The sequence below is a fragment of the Dreissena polymorpha genome, chromosome 2, assembly GCF_020536995.1.
Source record: "Dreissena polymorpha isolate Duluth1 chromosome 2, UMN_Dpol_1.0, whole genome shotgun sequence".
NCBI classification, from domain to species: domain Eukaryota; kingdom Metazoa; phylum Mollusca; class Bivalvia; order Myida; family Dreissenidae; genus Dreissena; species Dreissena polymorpha.
In genome coordinates this window covers 57,935,902-57,951,507 of record NC_068356.1, presented here as the reverse complement: position 1 = coordinate 57,951,507, position 15,606 = coordinate 57,935,902, and the positions used below count along the sequence as shown (strand labels likewise).

The window sequence follows — 15,606 nt, the reverse complement described above, 5'->3', positions numbered from 1 at the left end:
CAAGGCAAATAACAAGCACACTAATTTCTATTTAAAAAAATTATATTCCAAGAAAGTGATTTAACTTTGGAAACAATCAAATACACATGGTTCTTCCATCCATTGAAAACTTGTATGCTCATTCATGAACACCAAGACAAACTTTATCAAACCAGTGAGTTGTTAAGAACGTCACTCAGTAAGCAGCTAATATAGTAGATTAAAATGTTAACAAGATTGTACATTGCATAAAACTCTCGGCAAATAGATTAAACCTTTGATTTGGTGTAGAGCTGTGATAAATAAACATAAATAAATAAACAAATGAACAAAATTTTAGTTTCAAACTTCATATGAAAGATATTACTTGTTCTTTTTATGCACTCAAACCTTTGAGTCTTTTTAAAATAAAAAAATACATTAATATCAAGTCATATGATGGGCATATATAACCGCATAAATCTAACTTCATATTTGAATGTTATTTTCCTTCATAGTCAATTTTTTTTTATAAATATGGGATTGAGAAATGCTTATAACTTTAAAGCTGTTTGATATGAAAATAATACCTCAAAATTTGTTACACTTACTTGTAGTTAAGTATTGTATTAGTATTAGCATTAGTACAATCCCTTTGTTGACCACCTATACGAAAATCGAAAACTATAGTTGATATATAGGGATATGGTTCTTTAGTGAATATTAAAATTGTTTCATTTAGAGGGAAATCTTTAAGGTCTAAAGTAAAATCTCCATCTATGTACACTAGTCAATGTTATTTTATCATACCCCAGCGTCAACCATCTATGTGAAAAAACATATAGATGATCCAGGGGTATGTATGCAATTTTTTTTATTTTTGTAACAATTATACAATACATTAAATATTTGATAAACAAATAAAAGGACAAACAGCACAAAACATACACAAACATGATCTAGGGATATGTATGCGACAAAATTTCTTTCGTAACAATTATACAATATATTAAATATTTGAAAAACAAATAAAAAAGACAAACAGCACAAAATATACACAAACATGATCTAGGGGTATGTATGCGTCAAAATTTTTCATAACAATTAAGCAATACATTAAATATTTAAAGAAATGTGTTTGTCAGAAACACAATGCCCCCTACTGCGCCACTTTGATACATGTTTTTTGACATTTGACCTTGAAGGATGACTTTGACCTTGACCTTTCACCACTCAAAATGTGCAGCTCCATGGGATACACATGCATGCCAAATTTCTATGTGAAGGGACATAGAAGTTATGAGCATTTTTCGAAACCTAAACGCGAAATCTTAACGCAAAGTGTGACGGAAGGACAGACGACAGACAGACTGACGGACGGTCTGATCACTATATGCCCTCCTTTTGGGGGCATAAAAACAAATAAAAAGACAAACAGCAAAAAAAAAATACATAAACATGAATAGTCAACAAGACTTGGGTGTATGAACAATTTGAGTGCTGTGTAAGTCACCAATTTGATAATTTTAAACTGTAGACATTAACGTTTCTCTTAATTGGAAGGCTTTTTGGCAGTATGTTGCTAACTTTTATAAAGTAGTTTTATTTTCGCTTCGCATTAATGGTATATATTTAAACAAACTCATATGTGTATAGAAATATTTTGAAATATATTCCTTCCGAATATGGATATACATGTATATGGGGCACTTTAGGACAAAATGAAACTTGTCTTCTATATCATTAAGGTTGCAGAGGGTGCATTTTCTATCTTGTCTAGGCACATTATTATGATGACCGATTTCAGTATTTAATTTGTTGGATGATAAATATAATATGGCCAATACATTTCTGTATTTTGGATTTGTCAACTGGCTTATATATGCTGACTTTTCAAAATTAAGTTTTATTTCTCTATATACATCTAGAGAAGTTGAGTCTTCTAGTCCTGATCACCAATCGCTAATATAGATATCGCGAAGTCGGGCTCTTAGCTTTGGGATGAATGTTTCTATTCTAACAGAGAGCGGACATATCCATATTTCATGTTAATCCGAGGATTGAAGTATCATACACACTTGAGACTCCCAATAAGAACGAGAATTGTTAACATTTATGTTATTTAGTTGTTTGTTTAAAACGGTATTTAAAATACAATTTTCTTGTTTAACCGTGTGTATCTTTAAAAAGTATTTAATCATTCTAATGTATCTTTCGATATACAGTCCAAATAGAACAAATGGCATATAAATAGCACAAAACACATTTACTATAAATAGTGCATATGTCATATAAATAGAACTAAAAACATTACAATATAACAAACTATAAATAGAACAAATGACCTATTAATGGCACAGATAAGACTATAAATAGAATATAATTGTTGTGGTTACCTCCTGGGCAACACTTGCTAGGGCAAGGTCGTGAGTGAAGAGTAACACACGCTGCATGCCAGAGAGGAATGAGACCCAGTAGACCTTGATGTCAGGGTCGTAGAAGAACTCCCCTATACCGTCCTGTACAACAGGGATCAGATGTTAAAGAAAGGAATAAGTCACAAGTATCCTATAAGTTTAGAAACTCAGTCTTTCCAGCTGTCAATCAAATTACCTGATCAGCCAATAAGATATGACTTTATCGTGGCCATTTTGTCAGAAAAACAAAGAGGGTTGTATAAATTGAATGAGCATTATATGCTAGATGACTAAATGGGTGATGCAATAATTATTTTACGCCTGGTCCATTGCAAAATTAGACATTCAAACAGAGAAATTATATTAAGTGCAAGAAAAGGGAAAAATCAGTCTGCTAAATCCCCTTAACATTACCTGAGTGAGGTCGTTTTTCATTTCCCTTTTTTCGCCACAGCTCCAGACCAGTTTCCTCTCACCAATGGCATCTTCCCATGTGTACAGGCCAGCAGTACCACCAGCAATCTTCTGTACGTTCTTGACAGAACTGAAATATGCCATTAGCTATGATATACAGGAATACAGACAGGCCAGCGGTACCATCAGCAATCTTCTGTATGTTCTTTACAGAACTGAAATATACCATTAGCTATGATATACAGGAATACAGACAGGCCAGCGGTACCATCAGCAATCTTCTGTACGTTCTTGACAAAACTGAAATATACCATTAGCTATAATATACAGGAATACAGTCAGGCCAGCGGTACCATCAGCAATCTTCTGTATGTTCTTTACAGAACTGAAATATACCATTAGCTATGATATACAGGAATACAGACAGGCCAGCGGTACCATCAGCAATCTTCTGTATGTTCTTTACAGAACTGAAATATACCATTAGCTATGATATACAGGAATACAGTCAGGCCAGCGGTACCATCAGCAATCTTCTGTATGTTCTTGACAGAACTGAAATATACCATTAGCTATGATATACAGGAATACAGACAGGCCAGCGGTACCATCAGCAATCTTCTGTATGTTCTTTACAGAACTGAAATATACCATTAGCTATGATATACAGGAATACAGACAGGCCAGCGGTACCACCAGCAATCTTCTGCACATTCTTCACAGAACTGAAATATACCATTAGCTATAATATACAGGAATACAGACAGGCCAGAGGTACCATCAGCAATCTTCTGTACGTTCTTCACAGAACTGAAATATACCATTAGCTATGATATAGAGGAATACAGACAGGCCAGCGGTACCATCAGCAATCTTCTGTACGTTCTTGACAGAACTGAAATATGCCATTAGCTATTGAGGAATACACTCAAATAGAAAGCCATGCTATGATAGAAAGGAATACATTTAAGTAGGGTAACATTAGCTATGATTTAAAGGAAAACGGTTTAGTAAAGCAGTATAACTGAGTTAATTATTGAACTGATTAACACAATGACTATTTTTTAAACAATTTTATTCGTCCAGACTGCAAATTGTTACAGAACTGTAACATTGTCTTAATGATCCGTCTGAAATATTTACGTATCTAACTTAAACCCATTCAATGACTTCAGTTTTTCAGGCAAAGATTTAATTCTCCAATAAAACACAATTGTTTTGGAGGATTTATTGAACCTTTGATAAAACAAAATTACATAGTAAAATGATATCATATGATAAAATAACATCACATCAGTTTTGGAAATTCTGTAAGTTTTAAGACATGCCAAGTTTTTGGAAACACTCTCTTTTAGCCAAAATAATTATTGCTTGTTACTAAATTTTTTTGGATACCCAGATTGTTCCTAATAAATAATCACTATACAGTTTTTAAGATTCATTTTATCTACCAAATTATGTTATTCCATTTACACATCACACACATTTTTACACCATGTGACAATCATAACACCTGTCAGATGGATCATAGTGTTATGTGTGACAAATAGTCTCCAATTTTGTTCATCCTTATTTAAAGGTGTTAAAGACCACGATTAAAAAAACAAGAGCACCATATAACAGGTGCTCACGCTCGGCTGCGGGTGCAGTTTTGAATAAATGAAAGCTTGTCCGATTATTATTTTTTTTAGAGGTCACAATGACCTTGACCTTTGACCTAGTGATCCAAAAATGGGTGTGGCATGTGGAACTCATCAAGGTGCATCTACATATGAAGTTTCAAAGTTTTAGGTGGAAGCACTTTGATTTTAGAGCCAATGTGAAGGTTGTAGCACAACGCAGATGTCGGGCGACGAGCTGGCTATGACAATACCTCGCGTTTTCTCCCAATACCTCGGGTTTTCTCCAAAAACGGCCGAGCTAAAAATCATTTAATTAAAGTAGAATTTCAATAATTTAAGATTGATGCTACAGAATATCAAATGCTTTTTTTTCTTTTTTTTCATGGTCAAAATTATTTAAAACAAATTCAAACAATAACAAATTCTTAAATGAATCAAAGATCTAACATAAACTGGTATGTGACCCTACCTCTGGTAGAACTCAATGACACATAGGTCAGTGTGATTGATGATTTGCACGGTTGCCATGCCATCCTTATAGTGGGTCAAGGTTGTTACCATGGCGCTCTCCGTCTCCTGGCACACTACATTGATGCCTCCGTACTGGAAATAGCAATTAAGTATGCTTCCCTATTATTTCAAAAGTAATTAAACCTTTACCTCTTAGATACACGTTTGTAAATGTTTGAAGTCCCTTAGAAAATAAAATTAAATCTAAGACTTTTCTAACTAGATTAAAGTTCAAAAGGCTTCATTTTCAACACTTAGATACTGATGAACAGCAAACAGCATAAAACATGAACAGCCTGCAAGTTACTTGAACGGTGTTCTGGTTTTATGCTGGTTGCATATAGCCATTTTCACAATGCTTCTAAGCAGGAATGGGTAAAGTATACTTGGTAATTATTTCACAAGCAATTTTAACAGATTTGTAGTGATACAACAATTGTTGTAAATAAATGGGCTTATCAACAGCACTTCCCTCAGATACATGGATGTATTTAAAAAGCATATTCATTCCCACTTTTGAAATCAAGTAGCAATTATTCTTCTAGAGTATTTGTTGATTTCAGTAGATAATTGACTTTAATTTTTGAGTGGTCTTAGAAATCAATGGTGCATCTGTAGGAGTGACAAAAATGTGATTACAAATGTATAAACAATCAATAACTACCAAAACAAACACATGTTCTATTAATAATGAAAAATCCAGCATTGTTAACAGCTTCCGGAAAAAATATATGTATTGCTTACCAATCTTAAAGATTTAGCTACAAAAGTCGCAAAACTCAATGATAATTTAATAATTACATTTAAGTTTTAAGTGCATTTGCACAAGGGATCTTCATGCGTATCTAATTCATAATGATTTTATTACAACTTCTAATTTTGGGGTGTATGCAAAGGATCTATTCCTAAAAAGTGACCATCACAACCATTATACAGACAAATGCATTCACAATTTAACCATGTCAACATTACTTTAAAAGAAGAAATATTTAATATTACCAGCGCTTCAACCTTAAAAGTATTTTTTATAGTACAACAATAGCAACAGTGTTAAAAAAGTCTATTTAAAATCTGTTCTTAGCAACATTTAGATGTATTTTGGTATAGTGCAACCATAGCAAACATAAAAAGAGTACTCTTGCCTGGTTGTTCAGCTTGAGTAGGGTGGTGTGAGTCATGTTGAAGACAAAGGGGTTGGTGGAGACCTCCGAGTCCTTCATGGCAGCCTGCATCTTCATCTTCGTGCCGGACTGCAGTGGCCACAGAGCTACACACTGAAACACAGAGCAATAGGCTGGAGCACATAGCAACACACAGGAACACAGAGCAACACACTGGAACACAGAGCAACACACTGGAACACAGAGCAACACACTGGAGCACAGAGCAACACACTACAGCACAGAGCAACATACTGGAGCACAGAGCAACACACTGGAACACAGAGCAACACACTACAGAACAGAGCAACACACTACAGCACAGAACAACACACTGGAACACAGAGCAACACACTGGAGCACAGAGCAACACACTACAGCACAGAGCAACACACTGGAACACAGAGCAACACACTGGAACACAGAGCAACACAATGGAACACAGAGCAACACAGAGCAACACACTGGAACACAGAGCAACACACTGGAACACAGAGCAACACACTGGAACACAGAGCAACACACTACAGCACAGAGCAACACACTGGAACACAGAGCAACACACTGGAACACAGAGCAACACACTATAACACAGAGCAAAACACTGGAACACAGAGCAACACACTGGAACACAGAGCAACACACTGGAACACAGAGCAACACACTGGAGCACAGAGCAACACACTACAACACAGAGCAACACACTGTAACACAGAGCAACACACTGGATCACAGAGCAACACACTGGAGCACAGAGCAACACACTGGAACACAGAGAAACACACTGGGACACAGAGCAACACACTGGAACACAGAGCAACACACTGGAACACAGAGCAACACACTGGAACACAGAGCAACACACTTCAGCACAGAGCAACACACTGGAACACAGAGCTACACACTGGAGCACAGAGCAACACACTATAACACAGAGCAACACACTGGAACACAGAGCAACATACTGGAACACAGAGCAACACACTGGAACACAAAGCAACACACTTGAACACAGAACAAAACACTCAGACACAGAGCAACGCACTTGAACATATTGAACTCAATTATAAGAACACATTAACCTCCCCCTATTTTGTCAGATATATGCTCAATTATTAAAACACATTAACTTAGTTTGTGTTTTCCCACATTGCTGTCAATGCAAAATATTTACACAATGAATTTTTCCTTGAGCAATGGTTTTAACTCTTGCCCACACAGAAACAATGTGAAAATGGCTATGAGCAAACAGCATAAAACCAGAACAGCCTGCGAGTGACTTGCAGTCTGTTCAGGTTTTATGCTCTTGGCTACTCATCAGTATCTAAGGGTTTGAAATCAAGCCTTACAACTTGAATCTTGTAAGAAAGGTCTTTAATTAAATTTAACTTTCTATAGGACCACAAATGCGTCAAAACACGTATGTAAGTGGTAAAGGGTAACCTGAAAAGTCAATAAGCAAAAAAAAGAGCCATTATAAGAAACTTCTAATATCGCACACACTGTCCCTTAAACCACTGCAACAAATAAAACCACTTACATGATTCATCACCATTTTGGAGGAGCTTGAATCCATCTGCTATCTGTCTTAGTTAGTTATTTGCAATTATTGTCAAAAGGCAATGTTTTACAATCAAATATTGGGTGGCACAATAACTACTGAAACCAATACTTTATACCAACTTACTTATATTTAAAAAACTTAAATTCAGTTGCTATCTTTTGTCATTTTTTAATTGGTTTTGTCATAAACCAATCCATGTAGATGCAGTTTATTACCTGTTTAGAAGGGACTTGAATCCAGGTGCTATCTGTGGTCAGTTCCTTGCAGATCATGTCATAGGGCGAGGTGTTCACCAGCATGTAGTAGGGTGTGAAGGTCACCACCTTGGACAGGCCCGAGCTCGAGAGAACGATGTTAACACCAACCTGGCAGGATTGAATGGGTAGAGAGTGGTCACAGTGAAATCCAGATCTATTACGAGTTTGGTAAGAAAATATTGCATATTTGTAATATAGTCTTAAGTGAAACTGTTAATGCTCTTTTTTCAAGTATGGTAAACACTGGATAATTTAGGGTGAACAACATTGAATCGCGATTGCTTTGTCACAAATGTGACTTGCAACACCATATGGCATTGTTAGTTTTGTTAAGCCCATTTATGCCTAACATCTAGAAAAAAAGGCCTTGGCAAACAGCGTAGACCCAGATGAGACCTCATCAGGGTCTGCGCTGTTTGCTTAAAGGAATTTCTGTAAGAAATATTCTAAATATAGAAATAAATATACTAGACATCCCTAATTTTGGAAATAATTTGATCCAATTAAGAAGAATGGGAGAGTCCACTAGGCATAAATGGGTTATGGGCAAATAACTCAGGATTGAGTGGATCAATAGGCAAATGTGGAATTAGTTTCTTCACCAACCCCCCCACTCCTATACTCAGGATGCAGGATCAACGGGGTTCACACAGTTTACACACGGGCTGGACAGAATGAAAACACACTATTAAGAACTTTATTTTTGCAAATATCTCAAGAAACATGTTTGCAAAAATCTTTAGTGTATACAAGACAGTTTTTCTTGCAGTTTGTGCCAATATCTTAAGATTTAAGAATACGTTATTGAATACGTCTGAAATTGTTGCAAAAATTTCACGTTGCGTGCAGCATAATCCGTGTATATGAATGCTGTAACCACATAGAATTTTTGGCCAAGAACACAGCTTATTAAATTAAGTAATTCTAATGTTTTTCACATTGCCATAAGCTGCATATAAAACTGTCTTTTATGCAATAGCTGAAATTCTTTAGAAAAATTGTTTTAAAAGTTATTTTATAAAAGTCACTTGATCCTGCACCCTGATACTGACAAACAAGCAAGCTCTTTGTTTATGAAGGCAGGTAACAGGAGTGGGGGAGGTTTGTTCTCTGCATTTGTGGATTGATATGTGCGCATACCTCCCAGACTCTGTTCCTATTTTTGCTCTGCACTGTGCCAGAACTGCCAACTACATCCAGTGAGAACTTATCAGACCAATCCCCTTCTCCAATACAAAGGCAGGCCTAAAACAGACCAATCAGAATTATTGTTATACAACAAAATCAATAACAAAACAGACCAATCATATTCTTTGTAGTAGTATACGAAAAAAAAATAGTGATTCTGAACAATCAAATTTCTATTACTATATTGGAGTAACATAATTATAATATCATTTCATTCAATCACATAACATCCTATCAAAAACAGGGCCACGATGGCCCTAGACTACTCACCTGTGCTATGGTATATGGCTAATTTCAAACCCAGGAAATGCTTACCTGTTTACAAAGTTTCACAAAAAATTAACGTTTGAAATTTAAACAAACTCAGCAGAGAACCACACACAATACTATACCAGTGACCCTCCCTTGCATTTTCAATTCTTGAAATTTAATGTATTTTCAGCTCTGGTGATGTAAATATGCACTCGACCAAAACTATTGGAAAAACTCTGAATCAGGGCACCAAAGTATCATTCCTGTAAAAATCTGCCAAGTACTTAAAGAGATATTGTTGGAATAAACAGTTTACAGATAACTGAAGATGGACAAAAGGAAGTCCCAAAAGCTCACTCAGTGCATTGCACAGAAGCGCTTTAAATCATTAAAATGAAAACAGTGACATCATGAAAAGTGAAGTTCAATGTGAATCAAAGAACATTTAAGCAATCATGAATGTCTGCTTTGTATACCAAGTGAACAATCTTAATTTGTACGTAAATCTGTTTGTGTTTAAGAAGTTTTTCAAGGATGGCTTCATGACTAATATGACCTGTAATATATTACAGACAGCCTCAATATATATTTTATAGACAACTTCCAAATAAATAGGGTGCCCAATTTGTGAGCTGAAACTGAAGTTAAATTATATATTTTATGATATAATAAAAAAAAATGAAAATAAATTATATATACTAAACAAACAAAAACATTTAATTAATAAGTTGAATTTTGGAATATAATTTTTAACCTTAATAGGAACAAGAGTTCCGCGGTCGGAGATGACTGCATTGAAGCCGGATTTTTTATTTAAATGACAGGAAAGTACCTTTCGTGTTTTTGTCAATGCAATACTTAAATTACTGAAATATTGTTCAAAGGTCAAAATGAAATGTAAGTACTTTTCAAGGCATGAGCAAACCTTGTTTATGTTTTGAATGCATGCATATACATGAACAACAATAACATTTAAGGTCACAAATATGAACTTGAATTGACACAGTGACCTTGACCTTCAATGACCTTAAAATGACCAATTGTCATCTACTAGTGCTGGCCAACCTTCATGTCCAGTTTGAAGACTGTAAGTCCAAGCATAAGAAAGTTATACCATGAAATAAGAATTTTAACATTTTTACATTCAAGGTCACGGTGACCTTGACCTTAAAATGACCAGTGGTCATCTACTAGTTCTGGCCAACCTTCATATCAAGTTTGAAGACTCTAGGTCTAAGCATACCAAAGTATTAACAACTTTAACATATTTACATCCAAGGTCACAGTGACCTCGACCTTCAAATGAATGACCTTGAAATGACCAGTGGTCATCTAAGTGTGCTTGCAAACCTTTACGTCAAGTTTGAGATTCGAGGTCCAAGCATACCAAAGTTACAACAATTTTAACATTTTAACATTTAAGTTCACAGTGACCTTGACCTTCAAATGAATGACATTGAAATGAATGACCTTGAAATGACCAGTGGTCATCTAAGTGTGCTTGCAAACCTTTACGTCAAGTTTGAGATTCTAGGTCCAAGCATACCAAAGTTATAACAATTTTAACATTTTAACATTGAAGGTCACAGTGACCTTGACCTTCAAATGAATGACATTGAAATGAGCAGTGGTGATCTTCTAGTACTGGCCAACCTTTATGTCAAGTTTGAAGACTCTAGGTACAAGCATACCAAAGTTATAACATGGAATAAGAACTTTAACATTTTTACCTACCAAAGTTATAAGAACTTTAACATTTTTACATTCAAGGTCACAGTGACCTTGACCTTAGAATGAATGACCTTGAAATGACCAGTGGTCATCTAAGTGTGCTTGCAAACCTTCATGTCAAGTTTGAAGACTCTATGTCCAAGCATACCAAAGTTATAACAATTTTAACATTTTAACATTTAAGGTCACAGTGACCTTGACCTTCAAATGAATGACATTGAAATGACCAGTGGTCATCTTCTAGTACTGGCCAATCTTTATTTCAAGTTTGAAGACTCTAGGTACAAGCATACCAAAGTTATACCATGAAATAAGAACTTTAACATTTTTACATTCAAGGTCACAGTGACCTTGACCTTCAAATGAATGACCTTGAAATGACCAGTGGTTACTAACTAGTTATGGCCAACCTTCATGTCAAGTTTCAATACTCTAGGTCCAAGCATACCAAAGTTATAACAACTTTAACATTTTTTATATTGAAGGTCACAGTGACCTTGACCTTCAAATGAATGACCTTGAAATGACCAGTGGTCATCTGTTAATCCTGGCCAACCTTCATGTCAAGTTTGAAGACTCTAGGTCCAAGCATACCAAAGTTATACCATGAAATAAGAACTTTAACATTTTCGAGCACGCCGCCACCCCGCCCGCCCGCCCGCCCGCCCGCCCGACAACATCAATCTATAAGCCGAGATTTTTTCGAAAAAAATCCGGCTAATAAAAAAGCAAAATTCACTAACATTTCAGAGTAATAACAACAAACTGCTAAAAACAACTCATGCTTCAAAAAACACTGAAAAAAACCCACACAATTTGCAAGACTTTTATAACACTTAAGTTTTATATTTAAATTCAGGATTATATTTTATTATGTACAATTCTTTAAACATGTTCCTGAAAATCAAAAGTTCTAATCAAAATAACCCAATATTCTACTAGTTTCATATAAAGGTTTTACCATATAACAAACAAGTCATGTATACAATTAACCAACAGAAAACAACCAGGGGTACATACAACAAGAGCTGTCCCAAGACAGCCTGCTCGACTAGTCTTCCACTTAGATAGTTAAAAGTACATTTTCTGTCAGTCACATGATATTATGGCCCCAAAGACATATTTAACGTCAAATAACTGCAATAATTGTAAAGTCTATTTAAACTTCAAGCAGACTTTTTTAAAATTAAAACAAACAAGAGCACGGCATAATGGGTGCTACGCTCGGCTGCGAAAGCTTGTCAGATTTTTTTGATTAATTAATTTTTTTAGAGGTTACAGTGACCTTGACCTTTGACCTAGTGACCCAAAAATGGGTGTGGCGTGTAGAATTTATCAAGGTGCATCTACATATGAAGTTTCAAAGTTGTAGGTGAAAGGACTTTGATTTTAGAGCCAATATTAAAAACCTTTACAAACCTTGACATGGACGGCGGACAGGACGAGCTGGCTATGACAATACCTCGGGTTTTCTCCGAAAACAGCCAGCTAAATATCAGACAATGCAAAGATTCTACATTTTCAACTATATACCAATCTATTTAGTAAAATTGAACTAATCCAAACTTAAGTTATTGAGCAGAAATCTTTTTTGTAAATAATAATGGTCTTGACCCAACTGTCTCTATATGGAAACCCACCCATTGTCTGCATGTTAGTTACCTTAAAACAAAAATACAGCACCATACCTTCATCGAAACTAAAGTTATCAAGTGGAAACACTTTTTCTGTTTTTAATAAAACTGACCTTGACCGCACTACCGCACTGGCCCCAGATGTAATTACTCACTAGATCAGCATGTTACCTACCTACAGACAAAATCTTAGCACACTATCTCCATCCTAACTGAAGTTTATATATGCAAACTTATTATCTATTCTTAGCAACAGTGGCATTGACCCTCCTAATGCTATGTCTACATGTCAGCTAAAAATAGGGACTGTTGCATGCGAACCCTAACCTGAATTTCATAAGTACAACAAGGGGCACAATTCTGCTAAATTGCAGCTAAGCTTTCTAAGCCTTGGCCAGTGACCTCACATGATAATTATGAAGACATGTGTGATTTTGAAATTGAATATTTGTAGAAGTTACACATGTTAAGGTACTGTTCAGTGACTGTGTATAAATACTATGAACAAATATGTACAGTTTTATTTTAATACATGAAGATTATATGGAGATGTTAAATAAAAACATTAAGTAGATTTGTCTTAGTACAAAACAGAGGCATTATTCATCTTAATTGTGTGTCAGAGTTATGGAACTTTGACAAAAACCTCACACAATGACCCTTTACAAGTGCGTGAAACTTTTACTTGAATACCTGTAGTAGTGGTATGGAAATGTTGAACATTAACCTTCACAACAGGATTTTGCAGACGCAGATGCAGACATTTGGGTGAGTAGTAGTAAATCGCCCCATATCTTCATTGTGGGAGTTAAAACAATGCAACAATAAGAAGCCAGCATGCTTTACAGTCAATAGCAAAATAAGTTCCAAAGCAAAAGTAAAGTAAAAATAACAACTGGATATAAATCTGTGCCCTCAAACATACTTTTCCACTTTGTTTCATTTCTTTCACTTAAGGTTTATTCTTCCCCTCCTTTTTTCTCTCCAATGTTGAAGACTTTTTTTCTTGTGTTTTGTCCTTGAAAATAAATTGCCAATACATCTATGTTCGATTAATTTACACATGTTAATTTGTCTTTTTGTTACATTTATTGTTAATCAAAATCAGAAACACAATAAATATTAAATACAATAAAAGTCATGCAAAACATCGTTAATAATAACTTTACAATATCAATGAACAAAATGTATACAGAAATATATTCTGAGAAATACATATTAAAGACAACGAAACTAAACAAATTATCAACAAATAGAAAAGTGAATGTAACTACTCAGCCATTATAAAACTCAAAGATGATAAATCTCTATATTTAAAACATTTGTTTATATCTCTTTTTCAAAAATATTTTGTCAAGGTATGACTAAATCGCTAGTGGTTATATTGACATGTTAAAAAAGTGGAGAATTTTCTTTACATACATTTTATTTTAAAGGTAAATTGCCTGCTTTGAAGATTATCTCAGTTAACTGTTAACTTATTTGCAGACACAGATAGCTTGGAAGACTCCATCATTCAACAACAACAATATTACAAGAGCTGTCAGAGGACAGCGCGCTCGACTTTTCGAGTGCTTGACAGTATAACGTAAGCCATCATGGAGAGGGGGGGTATAATGTGGGTGTGTGGTCATTTAATAGATGATCTTTCAAAAATAAGGAAAAAAAAATGGGGGTGGGATTCTGGGGTGGGGCATGGTGAGTGCATTGTGGTATGTCAGGTAAGTGTTGTTTTGTCAAAGTATGAATCAAATGTGATCATAGATAAAGAAGTTATGGCAATTTAAGCAAAATGTTCAATTATCTAAGTATAAAAGGGGCCATAATTCTGGCAAAATGCTTGACACAGTTGTCTGCTTTTGTATATATTGTTGGGTCATGTTGGTAAAGAAGTATGCAAAATATAAAAGCAATATGTCAAAGGACATAGGAAATATTTGGGGTAGAACGCAAACATTAACATTTGCACGCTAACGCTAACGGGAACGGCAACACCGACGTGAGTAGGATAGCTCCACTATATATATTTCATATATAATAGTCTAGCTAATAACAAGTGAAATGTAAACAAAAATACTTGTAAGCCAGAAAGATTATTAGCCAATAAACTTCTCTAAAAGTTTTCAGATGATGTTAAATATTTTATCAACAGTCATTTTAAAAAGTATATCTTTTTGACAAGTATGCTTTTTTGGTGGGCAAAATCAGGCTATTATTATACAGACTCAGTATCTCTTAATACAAGACAATTATATTATAAGGGATAACAAAGTTATCAAAATATATTGTGACATAGGTATGAAACAAAACACAATACTCCTTTACAGCTTCCTCTCTTTTGATTGGGGATATAATAACAAGAGAAAAGTCCGATAAATTAATGCATATCATAAGGTTACTGGTAGAAAATTGAATCAGAAAAATCTAAATACTAGAAATGTCTTCAGAATGTCTCAAGTCAGCACTATAGACTGTGTTTATAGCAAATGCTTATATAGTTCAACGGCAATTTACGAAATGGCCATCGCCCCAAGAAGACATATTAGTTTGGTTACACAGGAGAGTGCAAGAATACTATTTAAGATCACTTCAAGAAAGTGTAAATCTAATTGATTGTGTGTTTGAGCAAGTAAAACATTAAATATGCACTAGTTAATTTCACTGCAAAGAAGAGGGCATTAATCTTACATTGATTATATATACAGATAAATCTCACAAGTCAAGTCAAGTACAAGTCAAGTCAAGTAATATTTATTTATAAAGTCAGGTATATAAACATATAAACACAAGCTCTGAAGAGCTTTTAAACCGACTTATAAACTCAACATTTACATGAAAACACAATAGCACATATAGTATACAACTACCTAACGTAAGACATATTATTAAAAAAAGTTAA

At 34.8% G+C, this 15,606-nt stretch overlaps 1 protein-coding gene across 1 annotated transcript in view; it reads right to left on the bottom strand.

Moving 5' to 3' along the window:
• The window catches only part of LOC127869753 (intermembrane lipid transfer protein VPS13C-like), a 186,278-nt gene that overhangs the window by 28,163 nt on the left and 142,509 nt on the right, over window positions 1–15,606 (bottom strand). The window contains 7 exon segments of the mRNA XM_052412414.1: window positions 2,355–2,477; window positions 2,790–2,919; window positions 4,881–5,014; window positions 6,064–6,195; window positions 7,861–8,010; window positions 9,043–9,147; window positions 13,633–13,725. Coding sequence (XP_052268374.1) covers window positions 2,355–2,477; window positions 2,790–2,919; window positions 4,881–5,014; window positions 6,064–6,195; window positions 7,861–8,010; window positions 9,043–9,147; window positions 13,633–13,725 — 867 coding nt within the window.